We start from the raw sequence: 19,269 nt of genomic DNA on the forward strand, positions 1-19,269 counted from the left end.
TTTGCCAGTGGAACTCCTGGGGAGGGGAGGGGTGGGGGCATAGAGGAAGAAGCTGTTACAAATTTATTTTCAGAGGAAATATTCCCTACAGAACTTGGCTCAATCAATACTTTGTAGAAGTCTCAGCCAATGAAGGGAGCCGGATCAGAAGTCAGTAGTCTTAAGCCTAAGGAGTTAGAGAGGAAGACCTTGAAGTTCCCATCAGCCCAAACTTGGCAGAGGTGGGCCTTGAGGGGGGTGGGTGGGGGAGACACAGTGTTTAACTCCTTAATACTGAAGAAGCTGCCTCCAGTTCCACATGGAAGAGACAGGACCAGGGTATCCTCAAAGCAGACATGGGAGGTGCTGGGAATCTTCGGCCCCCCCATCAGACCATAGGGTAGCTACGACCCCTTCTCCTTGGCCAGCAGCCTGCAGGGGAAAGAGAGAGAGAGCCCAGGTGGCTTTCTTTCAGATCTTGCCATGAACCTCCTTGGGTTGGAAGGTTGGGGGGATTACAAGAGGTACCACTTCCTTTTCTTTAGATAAACCCCAGTGTTAATTGGGTTAAATACAGCCCAAGATAGTCCCATCTCCTCCTACTCAGTAAGTTGCACATCAACTACATAAATATAATTTCTTTATTTTGGCATTTGTACACTTGATCCTGCCCAGCATCACCCGGCCAATGAAGAGATGGATCGTTTTCCTGTCTTTAAAAAATTAGAACTGGTGATCACTCCCCTTCCCTCCCTCTCCCTTCAGAAAACCTGGCCAAACAGTGGGAGGAGCCCCCCCCCACCCCCCTGGCCTTTAGGGAACCGCAGGTTAACAGGTTAATCACAGTGAGGGGGAGGGAAGGGGACGAAATTACTTTCTGACCCATGATCGGACACCTTTAGAATCTGAAGCTCGAACCCCATCTCTTCCCCCCCCCCAAAACCAGTAATCATCTTTGGTTTCAGATGGGCCTTTTTTTCTCTTGTCCTCCAAACTCCTCTGTACCCCAACTTCTCCAGTTCACGTTCTGACCGAATTTGTTACCCAGGACTCTTTTGAGAGATCAGCTAATGCCCATTTCCCATCTAGCCCGATCTCCCTTAGTCTTATTCCACCATCTATCCCCAAGCCCATAAGGTATCCAATGGGACACCCCTCCTGGATCAGGTATCCAATGGGACACCCCTCCTGGATCACTTCCCCTTTGGGGATTGGAAATGGGGCAGGGAACCAGAAAGCTCCCTCTCCTTCCCCTCCCCCCTAGAAGCTAGCCCTGGACAAAAGGAAACGGAGGTTAGGCCATTCTTCTGTGGCGAGACGTCAAATGCTGGAAAAGGTCAGTAAGGGAACTTTTCCCTGGCTAGCTCGGAGCCTGAGATGAGACTAGAACAGGGATTTGAGAGGAAGACTTCGAGTGACGTGAAAAGAAGCAAAACGCTCCTTTGGAAAGGGACGGGGAGAAGGAAGCCCAACTGTGGAAACGGAGAAGACAGTGGATTACAGGAAATGGGTGCTGGGAAGCACGTCCCGATGCCCCCTCTAGCATGGTGTAGACCTGAGGATGAGGCTGGGGACAGGTGGAAGCCAGGGCATAGAATGTGGAGAAAGGAAGAGCAAATAACTGACCCCCAGAGAGCTGGGTAAGGCCCCGAAGGAGGGGCCCAGGATCTGGGAAATCAAGTCAGATGTGGCAAAGCACAGGAAGGGAAGAAAAGTAATTAGCCACTCTCGCCCCGCTAGGATCTTAGAGCATCTTTCAGAACGGTCTCTACGTAGACCCCGCCACGGGGGCCAGCGAGAGTCAGGGTACCCCGAGAGGCCCTGGGCCAAGGGAGGCAGGGAGGGAGACGGACTCTGTTGGGGCGTGTGGCAGTGGAGAACTAAGGGGAAGGGCTGGGAAGATGTGGACTCCCTGGTGTCTCCCCAAACTCCAGCTCTGCTCCCAGATGTCACTTCCCCAGTACTGACTTGGGCAGGAAGGGCTCCTCCTCAGGGTCCGCATGGCGGCCACTGGCCAGCGGCGCTGTGTTCAGAGGGGGAGGGGTGACCACGGCAGCAGTTCGGGGCAAGCTGTAGAGGTAGACGGCCCCGATGACCAGGCCGGCCCCCAGTGCAAAGAGCGGATCCACCTGGAAGCCAAACAGGCGGACGGAGGCTGCTGTGGAAACGACAATGGAGAGGGAGGTGGCGAAGCCTTTGAGGATGTTGTCCGCGTACTTGACCACCACGGCCACGAGCAGGCCGCCGAAGGCCTGGTTCAGCACCACCCCCCACACGGCCGGTGTGTAGCCGAAGAAGAAGCCTCGACTGGCCACGGCCCCGCCCTCGGCCCACCACAGCCCTGCCAGGCCCAGCAGAGTCCCGAAGAGGCCCAGCTCCAGTTCCAGCCACCCACCCACCATTTGGATCTTCCGGACACCCGGGAACCCGACGCAAACGGCCACCCGGCCGCCCCGGGGGTTCTGACCCCCGGGCGGGGGCCTTTGCACCACCTGCCTGCTGGACCTGGACCAGGGCCACACCCAGGAAACGGAGCAGGGAGGGCCCCCGCAGCCTGGACGGTTTCCGGGCAGAACTGAGAAACAGGGCCGTGGGAGATTTTCAGCCGGGTGACCTTGGGGGCAAGGCGGGGCGAGGGCCAGGACCCCCCCCCCCAGAACAGTCCAACCACCTCCCCCCACCGTATACAAACACACCCGCCAATCTGGCCCAAAACCAGCCCTCCTTTCTTCCTCCTCTCCCCGCCCCCCCTCTCTCCCTTTGTGACCAAGGTGGGCCAGGTAAGATGCCACGACTCAAATTGTTCTGGAGGGTGTAGATGAGGGAGGGCACGGCCAGCTTCAGCGTGTCCACGTACTGGACCAGGACCGCCTCATGCAGGAAGAGCACAAAGTGCTTCACTTCCTCAGGGGAGGACCGGAAAGCGGCTCCCCACCCCCGGAGGCCCCTCTTCCTCCTTCCCCCGCCCCCCTCCTCGCACCCTCTCCCCGGCTCTGTACCCCTCTTCTGGGCAAACAGCAGCAGAAGGCAGGCGGCTCCCTTCAGCACTTCCGCCATGACCACGGCCGTGGTGGCGAAGAAGCGGTCCCCGGGGAGGGTCCGGGCGTAGCGGATGCTGAGGATCAGCGAGGCGTTCTGCACCACCAGCACAGCCAGTGAGGCCTGCTTCAACCAGCGGTGGTGACCTGTGGGAGAGCCCGGGGCTGAGGCCTGCGGCCCGGGCCCTTCGGCCCGCCCACCCCACCGCCTCTTTCATTCGGCCCCTCTCGATCGGAGGGGGCCCGACCGGCTGCCAGGGCGGCCTCCCCAGAGGCCTCGACTTTGGGGGACCGGTGCGCCCCGACTCTGATGGGAGGAACAAACGCCACACCGGGACAAGCCCCGGATTTTGGAAAGGCCCGAGGGCCAAAGGGAGCAGGGGGCGGCCGGCTAGGGGAGACGGGCGCCCCAAAGCCCACAAAGGGGCCATCCCAAGTGGCCTTCCGAGAGCTCGGGGCGCACACGTGTGTCGCACGCACATACGTGTTCAGACCCACTCCCGGCCACAGCCTCCCGCCCCGGCCAGACACGCGCACTGACGGTTGGCCGGTCCCGCAGCAACCCCCCCCCCCCCACCCCCACCCCCCGCCCGGACACACCCATGGCCACAGTGGCGGGCACACGCCCGGCCGCTCTCGCGAACGCGCCCGCACGCCCTGCCCTCCCCCTTACTTGCGCCGGACAGCCCAGGCTGGTGGTGCCCGCGGGGCCGCGCTCAGCCCCCCCACCCCGCGTCCCCTCCCCCGGCCCGCCGCGCCATGTTGGGCACCTGCCCGTCCCGTCCCTCGGCAACGGCCCGGGGCCCCTTTCCTTCCCCAAAACCCGTCATTTCCGCTTCCCGGGGACTCGGGCCGGCTCCCCTCCCAACCCGGGGGCTTATTGGCCGCGCCCCTGGGAGGCCCGCCCCTCCCTCACCTCCCTTCCTCCCCGGGTCCCCCAACCTCCCATCCCCGCGGCTCCACGGCCCCACCCAGCCCTCCTCCCCGCCCCGCCCTTCTCGGGCTCCTCGCGTCCTCATTGGTTAGGCACCACGGGACCCTCCCCTCGCCCCACCCCAGTCTTTTAAACCATTCACAGGTTGGCGGTCGCCCACCACACACACACACACCCCCACCCCCCCCCCCCGCCCCGACCCTCCCACGGACCACCCCCTCCCCCCCTTCCCAAGCCGCGGCAGGAGCGCCTAGCTCCCAAACGCGGAGGCCCCAGTCTGGGAGAGATGGATGGCAGAGCCGAGGCCAGACCTGGGGTTGCAAAGGGCCTCGAGGGCTCGCTTTAATGTCACACACGGGTCCGAGGGGCTGAGAGTCCGTTGGCCACCCGCCGCCCTCCCTTCCCCCTCTCGGCGTCCTCTGGGCCGGCCCGTGGCCAATCCGCCCAAAGCGCTGGCCCAGGCTCCGAGGCAGCGGCCGCCATCATAAGGGGAATGTGAAGAAGTGGACCTCATTGGGCAATGGGTGACAGGCTTTCCAGCCCCGGGGAAGGGAGGGGGGTGGGGGAGGGCAGCTGGCTCCAGAAAACTTCTTAGTTTGAAGGAAGGGCTTCAACCTCAACCTCAACCTCCCAGGTTTCTTTCCCACCGCTTTAGGATCTCTAAACAACCTACGGAGGGAAGGGGGGGAAGGGGGGCGTGTCTAGTGTCTGGAAAAGTCTCCATCCATCCCCGAGAGCAGGTGGAGAACGGGCCGGCCTAGGAGCCGGCTGCAGTTCTTTCCCCGTTCGCTGGGTAAGGTCCCGAGGAGCATCTCTAAGCAACCTGTAAAACCAGGTCAACACCGAAGCCTTCACCAACCGGTCCCGTGGGGGGAGGGGGGAAACACAGGTGCGCACCCCTCTGCTGCTTAGAAAGCCTGCCACTCCGAGGTACTGGCGTCACAGGAGGCCGGGGCCTCGCAAGACCCAGGGGGCAGGAGCTCTGAAGCCAGGGCCAAGTGGTCCTCCCCATCCTGCATCCAGGGGTCACGAAGGATCTGTTCCAGCGAGGGCCGGTTGGCGGGGTCGGGGGCCAGGCAACGGCGGATCAGGGCTTCGCAACCTGCAGAACGGGGCAGCGAGTCTGTGGCTCAGAGGGGCGGGCGAAGGCATGGGACTCGTGGCGGGGACTGGATCTTACCTGGAGAGACTCGGCAGTGGAAGCGGAGGTGGGCACCCAGGATCTCTCGGTCGTGCTCAAAGGGGATGTCGCCACAGGCCATGTCGTAGAGAAGGATGCCCAGGGACCACACGGTTGCCGGGAGGGCGTGGTACTGCTGCTGAGAGATCCACTCTGGCGGGCTGTACACCCTCGTTCCTACAAAGCCAGAAGGCCCGCCGTTGAAGTCTCGGCAAGCCCTAGGCCACGGGCCCCTTTCCGTCATCCGCTGCGGCGGTCCCCAAACGCCACTGGCCTGGGTTCTCACCGTCAAAGTCGGTGTAAGGTTCATCCCGGAGCAGGGCACCGGAGCCAAAATCAATGAGCTTCACTTCTCCTCGCCTCAAGTCCACGAGAATGTTCTCGTCCTTGATGTCCCGGTGGACTACGCCACGGGCGTGGCAGTGACGGACGGCAGCCACCACCTGGCTGAAGAAGTGGCGGCAGCGGCCATCTCCCAGGGGTCCCCGCTCAGTGATATAATCAAACAAATCCTGGCCAGGCTCTGGCCGCTCAAGCACCAGCAGGAAGTTTTCAGGGGTCTCAAACCAATCCAGCAGTTGGATCACACCCCGATGACCACCCCCAGCCCCAACCTTCCTCAGCAGGGCCACCTCCAGTGGGCATGGGCCTGAGTCAGACTGCAGGAAGGCAGAAGGCACAAGGAGGGGCTGCAGTCACTCTGACTCGGATGCCAAATATGACCCAGAGGAGCCTCCCCACTCCCTCCCATATACCCATATGTGGGGGGATGGGAAGGGCAGCCCCATCTCCCACTCGAGTCAGCAGTAGGAATTGAACCTCAAAGAGAGTGGCTTGAAATTTCAGCTCGGCTACTTTCTACCTGTGGGACCACAGGCCACTTAGTTCCCCCGGCGGCGGCTGAGGGTTCTGAATCCCCTCATCGCCCCCTCCCCATTCGTCTCTCAGTAGCCCAAGATGTCGCGCCCAAGGGAGAAAGAGGGGTCTTCCCACAAAAGAACGTCTTCGACGGGACTCGTGCCCCTTCCCCGCATGCACAAGGACGTGTCCCGGGGTGGGAAGTGGGGACGTTGCGTGCCCAGAGCAGTCCCAGGGAGAACGTGCCCCAATGGGGAGGAGAGATCTGGCGCCAGCCAGGGCAACGAACTCCCCCAGCTGGCCTAGGGACTCCTCCCCTTCGGATCTGCAGACCTGGCCCACCTTTGGGAGAGAGCCCCTTAAAAGAGATGAGTCACCCATAGGGGAAGGAGGTAGGGGACATACACACCAGGGGGGCCCAGCCCAGGACGCGGCTCCGGGGAATCAGCTTCACGGCAACCTGAGGGAAGACCAGGAGTCCAGGGAGTTGATGGAGAAGCCAGAGGGGAGTCGACTCCAGCGGAGGGGCGGGCGGGGGAGACCCGAGGGAAATCTGAGGGGAGGGGTGGACCGGGGAATCCAGAGAGGAGGGGCGGGTCCACGAGATCCGAGGGAAACCTGAGGGGAGGGGCGGACGGGCGAGATCTAAGGCGGGGATCTGAGGGGAGGGGCGGGGCGGGGAGATCCGAGGGGGATCTGAGGGGAGGGGCGGGGGGAAGGGGGGGGACATTTGAGGAGAAGGATGGATCTCGAGGGGAGGTGCGGCCGGGCGAGGGTACGCCCGGGGAGGTTGGGGCGGGGGAAAGCCGAAGGGAGGGACGGCTCGGGGTGGGGGATTGTAGGGGGAGCCCCGCGGAAGGCGGCAGGTGGGGTGCAGTCACCTGCAGGCGGTCGGCCAAGCGGTGCGCAGAGAAGACCGAGCCGAAACCACCCTTGCCCAGTAGGGGCCCCAGGCGGTAGGCAGCCTCCAGGGCCTCCTGGCCCTTGTCTGGCCGGCCCGGGGATTCCGGGGCCGGGAGCTGCGGCAGCGCCTCGGGGCCCTTGGTCAGCATGTCCCGGCTGGCCTGGGGGGCTGCCCGCTGCTTCCACTCGCCCGGCTCCGCCCGGGACGGAGGCTTGCACTCCACTGGCCGGAGGGCGGCTGAGCTAGCCGAGAGGTCAGCCCCAAACGCCCCGCCCTCCCGCGCTGGGCCAATCCGCAGCCACCCGCTCGCTCGCCAGTCCCGCCCCCCCAGCTTGCTCACTCGCCGAGCAGGGGCCTGAATGCAAATGAGGAGTGGGCTAAGGAGGGGCTTTTCCGGGATCGGCACTCCAGGAGGTGGTGGGGTGGTTGGGGGGGGAGGGGGCCCGATGACAACGCGCGAATGGACCGGGGGCGAGGCTAGGAACGCCCAATTATGCTGCGGGGACCCCGACCTCGTTGGGGGACTGGGGGCCCCCCCCCACCCAAACGTCGAGCCCGGCCCCTCGGCCCCCCTCCTCCCCCCACACTATTCACTCCAAGAAGCAAGAAAAAGACCAAGGCTTTGTGCACGGGGGGTGGGGCGTGTTTGTGTAAAGAGAGCAAATCTGGCCAGCTCGGCGGCGGCGGGCTCCCCAAAAGGAGACCACCCCCCTTTCCTGGGAGCAAAGGTCAAGGGCCGAGGATGAAGAGGGCGGAGGGAGCCCCAGCACACAACACAGCTCAGCCCAACACAGGGGCACAGTGGATTTATTCTGCCAAGGTGGGGGAGGGGGACGGGATCCCAATGCTCGGCAGCAAGTCCCTTTTGCAACTAAACAATTCTGGTGGGGGGCGGGGGTCGCGGGCGTAAGCAGCGGTGGTTGGGGGGGGGGGTCGCTTTGAACACAGCTCTGTTTCCTAGCCCCACAATCTGGCTTGAAGGGAGGGAGCATCCCCAGCATCCCCAGCCTGCTGCCCACCCTTCTTCCTCCCTCCCAGCCCTCCAACGAAGAGGGTAGGAGAAGCCCGGAGGGGCAGCGGGTGCCCCAGGGTAACGGGGCCCTTGTGACGCATGGGGGGCCAGGACCCGAACGTTGTAGAAGATAAAATTAGATTTTAATAAAGGGAAAGGGGTCAGACACCCAAACGCTGCTGTGGTGTCCTCCAGGCTGGGGGGGAGGGGAGGAGGCGAGGCTTCTCTATGGATTCCCCCACCCGCCGCTCCCCTCTGAGAGGGGGCGACAGAGATGGTGGGCACAATGGGGGGGGGGGGGGGAAGGAAGAGGGGGAAGAGGGGGTGTCCAGCGTGGCCCGGGCCCGCCCACGGTCATCCCACCACTGAATCCATGGAGTTTAGGTGAAGAGGAGCTCAAGAAGGCGTGACTTAGGGGTCGGGAGGAGGTAGGTGGAGGGAGGCACGAGATCCAAGGTGGGGCCAAGGCTGGACCCTAGTGCTGGAATCTCCCAAGGATTAGCCAGGGGAGGGCAGAGTGGCGGAAAGCAGAAGGGGCAAGGGCGGGCAGGGGGCTCCAGTCCCTGGTTATCAACTCTTGTCTGGCGGGGGGTCTCTGTGTACTGTGTTTTTCTTCATACTGTCCAAATATTCCTGCTGAGAGACGGCCAGGACGGAGGCCAGGATTTCATCGTCGTCCCAGTCGTTCAGACCTGGGGGAAGGGGAGAAGGGCAGGCGTGAGGCCCGGCGGGGAAGGGAGAGCCCGGGCGGCCCACCAGGGGCCAGGGGGTACCGGACCCAGAAGGGCCTTACCAAAGGCGCTAGGTGACATCTGCTGGATGAGGGCCCGGCACTCCAGAGCGGGGTACAGGGACACGAGGGGGGAGGTGGCTCGGTCTCCTCCTGTTACTAACTGGCTGCTTGGACCTAAGATACAGCAGGGAAGGGTGGCAGGAGGGAGGCCCCCCCCCCCCCCCCCCAGGAGACATGACCTCCCCCCCCAGGGGTCTCCCGGCAACACTGACCTGGTGCGCAGGGTGAGGGGGGTTTGGCGAGAGTGAGGGCGTGGCCCGGTGAGGGCGGCTTGGGGCCCAGCTCTGGGTGAAGGTCCTGCTGTTCTGGGGAGGGCGCGGTGCTCCGCTGCCGGGGGGACCGGCCGCTCCACTCTTCCAGACCACTTGAGGCTGCCGCTGTGGCAGAGCTGCAAGTGGCACTAGCTTTCCGGGGCTGGGAGGGAGGGTAGTATAGATACCCACAGGGTTAAAGCTGGGCCAGAGAAGCGGGCCAGGCCCGACGCTCGGAGGCCCAGAAGGAGCCCGGATGGTCTCTGTCCCCCCCTCCCCCCACATCCCCCCCCACCTCCACAGACGGGCCCACCTACCTGCGCTTGGCCCCTGACCTGGCGGGCTTGCTTCTCCTGGTCCCGAAGCCACTGCAGGTAGGACTCTCGGGCTACCTGCTCCTCGATGGCCTCGTTCGTGGCCTCCCAGTCCGTGGCTCGCTTCTTATCCTCCAGCATCTGCTGCTCGATCCACGACTCCTCGGACGTCTTGATGGCATTCTTCATCAGGGACTGGTCGGCGAACTAGGGGGACACAGAAGGAAGTGGCATTTTGGGGTGTTTCAGGGTCTGGGTCAGGGCAGAAATAAGGCTGCCCAGCCCTGAGGGAGGAAGGAGGGAGGGGAGAGAAGAGGGCAGGAGAGGAGGGGGAGCCTCTGGCCAGAAGGATCGGCTTCTCAGCATGAGGGGAGGGGCCTGGGAAGAAGAGCCCAAAAGGAGGGGAAAACCCCAAGACCGCCAAGCCCCACCCGGCCATTTCAGGGTGGTCCCGGGCTGCAAAGGGAGCCAAGAGGGGAGCGGCATCTCCGTCGGGACCCGGGCTGGGTCCCGGCTCTCTCCCTACCCACCTACCGCCTCCTGCCCTCGTGGCGCTAGAGACTCCGAGGCCGGCCGGGGACGAGAAGGCGTTTTCAGGGGCCTCTCCGAACCACCCGCCCCCGACTCGTCCCCCAAGGGTCTACCTCCTCCCGAAGGTCAAAAGGGCCAAAAGGAGAGACTCCCCGCCTCAAGGAAACAAGGAATGAATCGAGGGAGGTGCAGGGGAGAGGCCCAGAGGGAGGCCCGGCCGGCTTCTGGAGGCCCAGTGAGGTTCCGAGCGTGTGGAAGCGCATGTGTGTGTTTGTGTGGGCGAATGACTGTGCCCGCACGCTCCTGGGCCAAAAGGCGGGCCCTGAAAAGGAAGGGAGAGGAGGGCGGACAGCAGCCGGCACAGTGGCCAGGCCGGCTCTCCAGCTGCTCACTCACCCCTGGCTTGAAGGAGGGGAGCCCCAGCCCCACACCAATGGTGGCCTTGTTGGGGTTCACCACTGAGTTGTAGTGGACGTTGCGATGGTAGCTGACCCGGATGGGCTCGTCCTCGTTCTGCTGAATGCCATGAAACGTGTTGATGGGCTCTGGGGGGATGGGGATACTTGTGCTGTGACGGACGGGGTGGGGCCAGGGCCCGGGCCGGCTCCCCCTGCCACCTCCCGCCCCGGCGGCCCTCAGCGGCGCTACCTGTGCTGTACTGGTACACCTCCACGGGCCGGTTATACATCTCGGCCATGGCCTGCATCTCGATGTGGTTCCCGTGGCAGTTGTTCTTCCTCTTCCTGTTGATGTACGTAGTGAAGTCTTCGGTGACGTAATTGGAGAAATAGTCCGCGTTCTTCATCTGGGGTGGAAGGTGGGGGGGGAGCGACTCAGTGGGGGGGCTGAGGGGGGAGCGTCGGGCCCCCCGGCGGTCCCCGTCTCACCAGGTAGTCCATGCAGTGCTTCCGGACAACCTCGTGCATGTCCTGGTCGCCGTATACTTGGTCCGCTGCAGGAGAGTGGTACAAAGTCAGGGTTTTGGGAAGGGTGAGGCGAGGCAGGGGGCAGGGGAGGGGCACTGGCCCCGGGGGAGGGGGTGGCTGGGGGCAGATTCAAGGGTTCAAGGTCTGACAGCACAGCAGGGCCGGAGCAGATTCTCACCATCCACCCAACCTGTTTTTCCGCTCAGTCCCCAGTTGTAGGAGCACCCTCCCTATCCTTTCTGGGCCCACTCGGAGCTGCCACTTTCCCGGGGGCAATTTAAAGTCCCCACCAAGTGGGCAGTGCATCACGGAGGCCTCCTCCCCCCCACCCCCCAACGAGTCCTGCCCAGGAAAGGGCCATGCTGCGCTAGCAGCCAACAAACTTCAAGGGAGGGGGGCACCGAGGCAGGGCCTGCCATCTAGGGGGTGCAGCCCTAAGGAGGAAGGGAGCAGCTCCCGGCCCCCCCCTCATGCTGTTGCCCGTGAGGGAGCGGCACCGGCCTGCGGGAGGGAGCGGCGCCTGGGACGGAGGGGCGGGCAGCCTGGTGGCAAGCCCCCTCGCTACGCAGCCCTTCACCCAAACTTGTTGCTACCCCGGCAAGGGCCTTGCTCAGGTGGAGTTCGTGCCCTTGTCCCTCTCCCCCCTCCTGGCAGCAGAGGGGGCAGATCAAGAACCACACTCGGGGGACACGGCACCTCCCTCTCTGTGCCACTTCCAAAGGGGACAGACACTGGTCTTCCTATCCTAAACCTTAAGGCTGCTACGGGAGCCTGAGGCTACACTGTCTTCTGTCTCTTTGGCCTGGGGAGGGAAGGCAATCAGACAAGATGACAGGGCCCTGATGGGCGTGGCTGGACCCAGCCTCTGCTAAGGGCCCCCAGCCCAACTTGGACATCGGCTCTCTGCGAACAGCCTGGGCCGCCCCTTGGTCTGTGACTGCTTGGGCCGCGGGGCAGCCGGCTCAAGTGGAGAGAGGAGGCCAGGAGGCACCTCTACCCTGCCCACCCTTAGTGGGAAAGGTCCGGGGAGTATGGGTGGGCTGCTACTTTCCCTCAGTTTTTTTGGCTATGAAACGAGGCTCCGTGGGAAACGACGGGAGGGGGCCGAAGCTTTGTGTCCCCATAGGGAGGAGGCCGGACTCAAGGGGTGGGCTCCTGTGGGGGAAGAAGGGGCCGCCGGGACTTTCTTCTGCCCGGCTCTGCCAAGCTGGCCTCCCTGCTCCATCTGGGACCTTGGCCTTGGCAGACGACGCCATCCTCCACTCTCCCCCAGGGTCACGGCCAGCAACCTCCTACACACGGGCAGGAGCTACTTCCGTCCCACACACGGAGAGCGTGGCCGGCCAAGGGCGTGTGGAAAGAACAGCAAGATCCTGCCCCTCGGGGCCTCCGAGAAAGGAGGAGCCCGGACTGCCCCGGCCCCACTTCCCAGGCTGTTCCCTCCTCCCTCTGGCAGCACCCCAAGTGCCTGGGACATCACTGCCCCCTCCCGGCACAGGGATCTTCCCCCCCCTCCCCCCCCCCCGCCCACAACACGGCCAAAACAGGGTTCAGCCTTCCCTCTAAGCCCGCCTCCCCCCGGATCTGCCGCCTTTGGCGCCGAGTCGTCACCCTCGCCCAGCTCGCGCCCCCTTCTCCCCCCAAGTCATCCTGTGGGGAGGCCGGCGCTTGCCTCAAATCTCTCCCCGCCAACACTTGGCCATCAAAGTGACCTTCCTCAAGCGCTCCTCGGACTGCCCCAAGTCCCACGCCAACTTCCCTGGCCTTCAAAGCCCTTTTCAGCCTGCGTGGTCTCCTTCCCACCCCTCTCCTCTACGTTTCGAATCAATCCGCGTCTTCTCCGTGGGCGCCCCCTCTCCCTGCTGCCCAGGCTACCTTCTGTCTATCCCCGTCTCCACTCGGCTCTCATTCGAATCCGGGCTCCATGGGGACGGGGCTGGGTTCCCTTTGCCCACTGGGGCCCCATGCCTCCCAGCTCACAGTAGTGAGCTCCCCATTGAGTTATCTTAAGGTCTGCAAATCAATCTAGGAACATTACCCTCGTTTGATCCTCACAATCCTGGAAGGTAAAGACTTACATTAGCCCCATTTTATAGCTGAAGAAACCAAGGCACAGGGAGTTGAAGCCTCTAGTTCTGGTCACACAGCCAATACTGTAGGAAGGGTCCAAGGCCATATTGGAACTCGCTTCCTGACTCCTCCTTGTGGCGCCCCCTAGCTGTCCCAGCTCAGATCCTAGACTGTGGGCTGCCAGAAAGCTGAGGGAATGTCCCTTCCTCTCTAGACAGGCCTGGCGCGGAGATTTCCACCCCCCCAACCCCAGCAAGCCACAAGCATTCCAGATCCCGTTCCCTCCCACACTTCGAGGGTTACAAAGTGCCCTCAGCCGCGTGGAGGCCAGCCCCTTGGAGGGAGAAAGGGAGGCCCACCCAAGGGGAGGCAGCTAGGATTTCAAGCCAGGCCCACTCTCTCCCCCCTCCCCCCCAAAGGATTCAATTTAGAGCTGAGCTGGGGCCTAGTTGGGGGAAAGGGATGGGCCCGGGGATGGCCTACAGGGCGAGCCCCAAACACTGGCAAGGGGGGGGGGGTGCTCGCTCGCCCACTCTCCCAGGGCACAGTTGCAAGTAAGACACCCTGCCAGCCCCCAGGAGAGGCCTCCGGTTCCAGGCTGGGCCGCAGGCGAGCATAGCAAGAGTAATGGCATGGGGAGCTCCCTCTCTGGGCCGTTTTTCTTGGCTCTAAAGGGGAGGGGGCTGGGCCTACAGGAAGTTCTCCAGCCCTAGGGGTCTGACCATGTCTAAAGCAGCTCCCGACTCTGCCCCATGGGATCTCCAAGCCAGACCCTGTTAGGGCCGATAAATAACCCCACTCCCCCCTGCCCTCCTCACTCTTCTCCAATCAGGCATTTCAGCTTCCACTTGTAGCAGCCATCCCATTTCACGCCCCCCCCCCCCAGCAGATGCCTGTGGCCACATGCCCCTCACCAGCAGCTGCTTTATAGATTTGGGGTTCCTAAAGGAACCCCAATGGGGAAGAGGCTCTGCCGGCCACACCAAAGGCTCGCCCCGCTCCATCAGCCACCAGGGAACTGCCTCCAATGAGGAGTAGACGGGGCCAGTGGAGAACAAATTCTAAGACCCACTGATGGGCACGAAAGAGCAAAGGGAGAGCCCCTCAGTACTGATCACCCTTTTGAGATGCCAGGGACTGAGCTAAAGCGCTTCAGAAAGCTGTCTCCTTTGCGTGAAAGGAAAGGGCCGTCCACCCCCACTTTTTAGCACGGAGGAGACCGAGGCACTCAAGGGTGATGCACGAGAATCGGCTGACGTTGCATTTGCGAGTCCGGAACCCTAACCGCCACACCACCGGCGAACAGGATGGGCCACGGCAGACTGGCGGCCAGCAAGCACGCGAAGTGGCACGCACCCGAGGAGCTGCAGGTAGCTCACTACAACCATCTTAGCTTTCTAGGGGCGTGTGGGGGGACCGGACGCTGCTCCCGAGAGGCTCCCCCTCCCTCCCCCCAAACAGGAGCAGCAGCAGCAGCAGCAGCAGCAGCGGGTGGCTGTGGCAGGGGTGGCAGAGGCAACTCACCCACTGCCCGGAACAAGCAGGCCCCATCCTCCTTCATCTGTTTGATAATGAACCCCTTCTTGTCCCGAAGGGCCTTCTCAAACCAGTGCTCCTGCTGAAGAGAAGACATGGCAAAGCTCAAAGACCAGTAGCCGGAGCCATGTGGGCCGCCCCGGGGGGGCACAAACAGCCACGAACACCCAGGCAGCTCAAAGGCCCAGGGGAGACCTCTGCGGGCCGAGCTGACCAGCGGCCATCTTGTGGCCTTCTTCTCTGGCACGGCGGCTCGGTGGGAGGACACTCTCTGCGGGCCAGTGCCCCGCCCTAGCGCAACTGAGCTCATGAGAGATAAGCCACCTAAAGGAAGAGAGAGCGGGAGCCACAGCTCGGGGAGAGAGCTGACAAGAGAGTTCGGTTTCTTCACACTTCTAGCCGTCTCCGAGTCCAGGGAACTCCCCTATCCCAGCAGAGTGGGGTCTGAGGCAGGTGGATGTGGCTGCCGTTAGTGCAAAGGAGAAGGGTCCTAGCCCTGGCTCCCCCCACGCCCTGGCCAAAACCGGGAAACGCCCCAACTCCCGGGAGGCCCTGACCGCCGCCCCCCTTTTCTCTAAAGTCACTGAGAGAACCCTAAGGTGGCCACGGCCACAGGTGAGCGCCTTGGCCCCATGTGGCTGCTGAAGGAAAATAAGTAACGGTGATGAGCGGGCCTCGGGTCCACGGGTCAGCCCCCTCACCTTGATGGCGAGAGGGCAGGGGGCACAGACACAGTCACCGGCCGGTGCAAAAGCATCGCCCTCCATAGGCCGCTGACACCCGGTGTCTTGGCAGGAGGGGAATAAAAAAAAAACAACCCACAACCCAATATCCCTGGGATATCAATGGTCGGGCTCTGGTCCGGTCCTGGAAGTAGGGGAAGAGCACTGAGGGCAACCATATTCATTTGGGGTGCTTGCTTCTATGGCCTCACAGGCAGTGGGGGACCGGCTCATCACCCCCTCCCTCTCAGTCCAGCCTCTCCTCTGGAACCCTGAAGCATCCCTGACTAAGGAGGGCTCAAACTTGCTAAGAGGGAGAACTTGGAAAAGAGAATCCAAGTTGAGGTGTGCCCAGCAGGGTGCCCCGCCGAGGCAAACAGCTCCTCTTGGTCCCCAGAGCACCATTCCTTACCCTGTCCTCATCGCCCCCCCACCGTCGCCCTACACTCAAAGGCAAAACAGCAGCAGTGACCCCCGTTTTACGGAGGAGGAGACTGAGCAAAGATCTGGCACTTGCCCAGGGTCAGTCAGCTAGGAAGAATCTAATGCTGAATTCGAATTCAGAGCTTCCCGATTCCAGATCCAGAGCTCTCTGGACTGAGCCCTCTGGGACTAAACTTAGTTTTGGAAGGGGCCCAACCCCTCCCAGAGGAAGTGGTTCAGGAAAGACCTCCTCAAATGGAGCAGGGATCCTGGACCTCTGAGGGCTCCCCTCACTCCTCAGTTCTCAAGAAGGTACAAGGAGAGGAGAGAAACCTGTCCTCTCCCAAGGTGTCTGGGCCTGCTGGCTAGCAAGAGAGGCTGGGACTCTGCACCCCCAAGAGCAGCAGCCCCCCCACCCCCACCCCCAGCATGCAAACATTCATCCCAGTGTGTTTGTCCTCTGTCCCTGCACAAGCCCGGCCTCCCTTAATGCTGGGTTTGGGGCAAGAGGAACTTAAAGCCGGAAGGTTGGTCCGGGAGCACCAGACAAGAACTAGAGCCGGAGCCTGGCCGCCTGCAGATCGCAGACCCCCCCCTCCCCTTGCTTTAAGGAGGGGGCTGAGAGCACAGAGGAGTCCTGAGCACGGCGGCCAGCCGGTCCAGACGTTTCCTCCGGCCTGCGCTCTGGGACAAGGACTTAGGGGACAAGCTGCCAGGCGGTTCCCGCAGACCTCGGCGGAGGTGGAAGAGTCCCGTGGGCCACGGGGAGAAGATAAGGCTCAGGAAGCGCCAAGGCCTCCCAATGTGGGCTGGGGAGCACGAGGCAGGGGGCTGCGAGGGACCTCTGTGGTCAGCCCGAGGCCCTCCCTGCCAGAAGGCTCACCCATTCACGGCCTCCCACAATCACATACAGAAGCAAACAGATCCCACTGTCCTCCCCTCTCCTGCTCTGCCTGAAGAGCCACGGGAAGGGGGGGCAGGAGAACCAGGGGAGGGCGGGGAGGCAGGCTGCAGCCTGGTAAGAAAAGAACCCCAATAGAAGAAGAAAGGAAAGGCTCTTTAGGAGAAGAGTTACAAGAGACAGCAGAAGAAAAGGCTTGGGGGGACCCCCACTGAGTAACGAGGCTGAGAAAGATGGAGTAAGAAAAGGGGCAGGCACTAGGGACCTGGAAGAGGTAAGGGGGGGGCTGGGGACCAGAATGGGGTAAGAAAAGCAGGGAGGCCCAGGAGTCTCGGAACGGGGAGAACACGAGGTATAAGATGGGGGGGACAAGGAGAGGGGATACAGGAACCAAAGGGAGAACAAGGGAGGGGGCTCTGGGGACATAAGACGGGATAAGCCATGGGGCTCAAGGGCAGGGGTGGGGGGAAGGAATAAAAAAATAGGGGGAGGGGTTCTCTAGGAGCCATGGGAGAAACAATGGGTAAGAAAAGGGGGTCCTGAGGACTAAGGATAAAATAAGAAAAAGGGGGGAGTCGAGGGGGGAGAGGGAAAGGGGAATGCTGGGACAAGGGTAAGGAAAGCAGGAAGGACCCGATGGACTGGAGGGGGGGCCTTCTGGGGACTAGGAGGGCACAAGAAAAAAAAAAGGACACTCCGAGGACCAAGGTAAGAAGGGGGGTAAGCAGGGAGTAAGGGAGGAACAGAGAAGCTTTGGGGGACGGGAGGCTACAGCAAGAAAAGTGGAGGACAAGGGGAACCTACAGACCAACGGGGTGACTTGGAGTACACGAAGCTGGGAGAGGGACAAAGATGGGGGCCCGAGGGAAGGGGGAGGCCACGGGGTAAGAAAATCAGGGCTCGGGAAGGGAACAAAGATGAGGGGCTCTAGGGACTTAAGAAAGGGACAAAGATGGGGGTGGGCAGAGGGCCGCTGGAGTAAGCAAAGTCGAAAAGCTGGCGGGGCGCGGTGGGGGCGCGATTGGGGGCGCGATGGGGAGGCGCGGCAGGGGCCCCGCGGCGGCAGCGGCCCCTAGCAGCACCCCCACACACCCCGCCGCCGCCCGTACCTGTTCCACGGTGGCCGGGTCCATGGCTCTCGACTCCTGGCAGCCGCCGTGCGTACCTCGTCCTCGCTGTTGTAGCCGGCGCCACCTTCGTCGCGCTCCGGGCTGCCTCCCGCGCCGGGGCCTACACCGCCGACGCCGCCTCCCGGAGGCCCGCCGGGATTGCCGCCGGGGCCCGCCTGCTGCCGACGCCTCTTGCTGTGGCCCGGCCCAGAGCAGCAGCCGCCCCTGGGGCCGCCGCCGGGACCGCCTGCCAGCGCCCAGGCCCAGGCCCAGGCCCAGGCCGAGTGCGTCGGCGGCCCTGCCGGAGGCTGGACCCCTGGGGCCCGGAGGCGGCGGCGAGGCCTGCGGCCGGGAAGCCGCGGAGCCTGCGCCCTGAGGCCCAACGCGCCAGCGGTGGCGGCGAGGCCCGAGGGCGGCCGCCGGACGACGGTCCGGCGCCCGGGACGCCGTCGCCGCCGCCCGGGACGCCGGCCCCGCCGCCCCCCGGGACGCCGGGCCCGCCGCCAGGCTCGCCGTCCGGGCCCGAATCAGCGTCCGAGCCGGCGGGCGGAGGCCCGGGCGGCGGTGGTGGAGGTTTCTTCTTGGGCAGGATGGTCATGGTGCTCCTGGCCCTCAGCCGGTGAGCTCGGCCTCGGCCTCGAGCTCGGGCTCGGGCTCAGCGGCTCCGGCTCCGACGCCCCCTCAGGGTCGCCGGGGCCGGGGCCGGGGCGGAGCCAGGCCGGCCGGGCCTCCGAAGCTCCGGCCGACGAGAGGGAATAAGGGTCGCAACCGAGCGAGGCTCGGGGCGGGGACTGGGGGAGGGGTAGGGCCGGAGACCAAGAGAGGCCGGAGCCGCCAGGCCCCGCGTAGCCGCAATGCCGAGAATCGCCTTCACCGCCGCCGCCGCCGCCGCCCGGGCCAGACGCAGGAAGAGCGGGAGGTGGCGGCGGCGGGAAGGGAAGAGAAGAGAAGGGAAAGGAAGAAAGGAAGGACGAGAGAGAAGGAAGGGCAACGCCAGACCAGGCGAAGGGAGGCCGGAAAGGAGCCGGCGGACCCCGGGAAACTGAAGGCAGAAGGGGCGGGGCGAGAGGCCGAGGCCCCGGATGAGCAGGGGCGGGGCCAGGCCAAGGCCCCGGATTGGGAGGGGGCAAGGAGGGGAGGGGAAGGAGTCAAGGCAGGGCGTGGGGGAAGGGCTTCCCGCGGCCCCTCAGAAAACGGGCCTGGGAAAAGTACCGGCCCGAGACTGAGACTTGCGTAGGCCCCGACTGCGTAGGCTGCGAGCGGTGAGGGACGGCCCGGATGCAAAAGTCAAGAAGGGGGGGCGGGGGGCGGGGCGTAGGCCCCACGGCCGCAGCTAGCTTTTCCTTTTCCTTTTCCTCCTCCTCCTCCTCTCTGCCTCCTGATTCCGGCGTCTGGAGGCCCCGCCCCACTCCACCAGGTGACTGACAAAAACAAACACCCGGACAGGACAGACCAGCCTCCGCGGCGCACGCAGGCGCGTTGGCTAGGAGTCAAGCCCCGCCTCCTCTTTTCATTCTCTGTCCCGCCCCTGTCGCAGATCGAGGGATGTGTACGGGGCGGGGCGAAGGGCGGGGCGGGGCGCGGTAAGTCAGGGCCCGAGCCCTGTCTCGGCCAGCGGTGGAGGGCACGTAAGTCTTTACGACTTCCCCGGCCGGGGAGGGGGGGGGGGCACGTAAGTCTTTACGACTTCCCCGGCCGGGGAGGGGGGGGGGGGGTTGAGGGAAAACGCCGTGGAAAGAGAGGAGAACCCGACCACGGGCGCCCGACCCTGCCCCCTCCCGGCCTGGC

The 19,269-nt window shown here is 63.7% G+C and overlaps 3 protein-coding genes across 4 annotated transcripts; all 3 read right to left on the reverse strand.

The window, feature by feature from the left end:
• Positions 1-48: 48 nt before the first annotated feature.
• SLC35A2 (solute carrier family 35 member A2) lies at positions 49-4,434 on the reverse strand. The gene is given in 7 exon segments (XM_031945098.1): positions 49-411; positions 1,948-2,462; positions 2,464-2,554; positions 2,747-2,879; positions 2,979-3,164; positions 3,691-3,732; positions 4,308-4,434. Coding segments are annotated over 7 exon segments (1,122 nt in total). The 3' UTR covers positions 49-383.
• PIM2 (Pim-2 proto-oncogene, serine/threonine kinase) lies at positions 4,212-8,188 on the reverse strand. Its single transcript, XM_031945025.1, has 5 exons — positions 6,871-8,188; positions 6,399-6,449; positions 5,418-5,790; positions 5,132-5,308; positions 4,212-5,053 (listed from the first exon to the last, which is right to left on the reverse strand). The coding sequence occupies exons 1-5, from the start codon at positions 7,039-7,041 to the stop codon at positions 4,860-4,862; spliced, it is 966 nt and encodes a 321-aa protein (XP_031800885.1). The 5' UTR covers positions 7,042-8,188; the 3' UTR covers positions 4,212-4,859.
• Positions 8,189-8,198: 10 nt separating this feature from the next.
• Positions 8,199-17,609, reverse strand: OTUD5 (OTU deubiquitinase 5). Of its 2 annotated transcripts, none has more exons than XM_031945024.1 (9): positions 17,482-17,609; positions 14,315-14,405; positions 10,682-10,746; positions 10,443-10,599; positions 10,191-10,339; positions 9,267-9,470; positions 8,911-9,112; positions 8,699-8,812; positions 8,199-8,597 (listed from the first exon to the last, which is right to left on the reverse strand). In XM_031945024.1, exons 1-9 carry the CDS (start codon positions 17,503-17,505, stop codon positions 8,476-8,478), a joined length of 1,128 nt encoding a protein of 375 aa, XP_031800884.1. In that variant the 5' UTR covers positions 17,506-17,609; the 3' UTR covers positions 8,199-8,475. The 2 variants fall into 2 exon arrangements, with proteins under 2 accessions (XP_031800884.1, XP_031800883.1); XM_031945023.1 differs by having other exon boundaries at positions 14,315-14,408.
• Between the last annotated feature and the right edge of the window lie 1,660 nt (positions 17,610-19,269).

This window comes from Sarcophilus harrisii, chromosome X (genome assembly GCF_902635505.1).
Source record: "Sarcophilus harrisii chromosome X, mSarHar1.11, whole genome shotgun sequence".
In the NCBI taxonomy this organism is placed as follows: domain Eukaryota; kingdom Metazoa; phylum Chordata; class Mammalia; order Dasyuromorphia; family Dasyuridae; genus Sarcophilus; species Sarcophilus harrisii.

What these genes read in the sequence shown, in the direction of transcription:
- OTUD5 (XM_031945023.1), bottom strand. Translation starts at nt 17,505, where the DNA reads ATGGACCCGGCCACCGTGGAACAG. An exon ending in GGTGTACCAGTACAGCACAG is followed by an intron (nt 10,340 to 10,442) that starts GTAGCGCCGCTG and finishes CCATCCCCCCAG; the next exon opens with AGCCCATCAACACGTTTCAT. An exon ending in TCCCCTCCTTCAAGCCAGGG is followed by an intron (nt 9,471 to 10,190) that starts GTGAGTGAGCAG and finishes GTGTCCCCCTAG; the next exon opens with TTCGCCGACCAGTCCCTGAT.
- PIM2 (XM_031945025.1), bottom strand. Translation starts at nt 7,041, where the DNA reads ATGCTGACCAAGGGCCCCGAGGCGCTGCCGCAGCTCCCGGCCCCGGAA. An exon ending in TCCTGGGCTGGGCCCCCCTG is followed by an intron (nt 5,791 to 6,398) that starts GTGTGTATGTCC and finishes GCCTTCCTGCAG; the next exon opens with TCTGACTCAGGCCCATGCCC. An exon ending in ACCTTACACCGACTTTGACG is followed by an intron (nt 5,309 to 5,417) that starts GTGAGAACCCAG and finishes CTGGCTTTGTAG; the next exon opens with GAACGAGGGTGTACAGCCCG.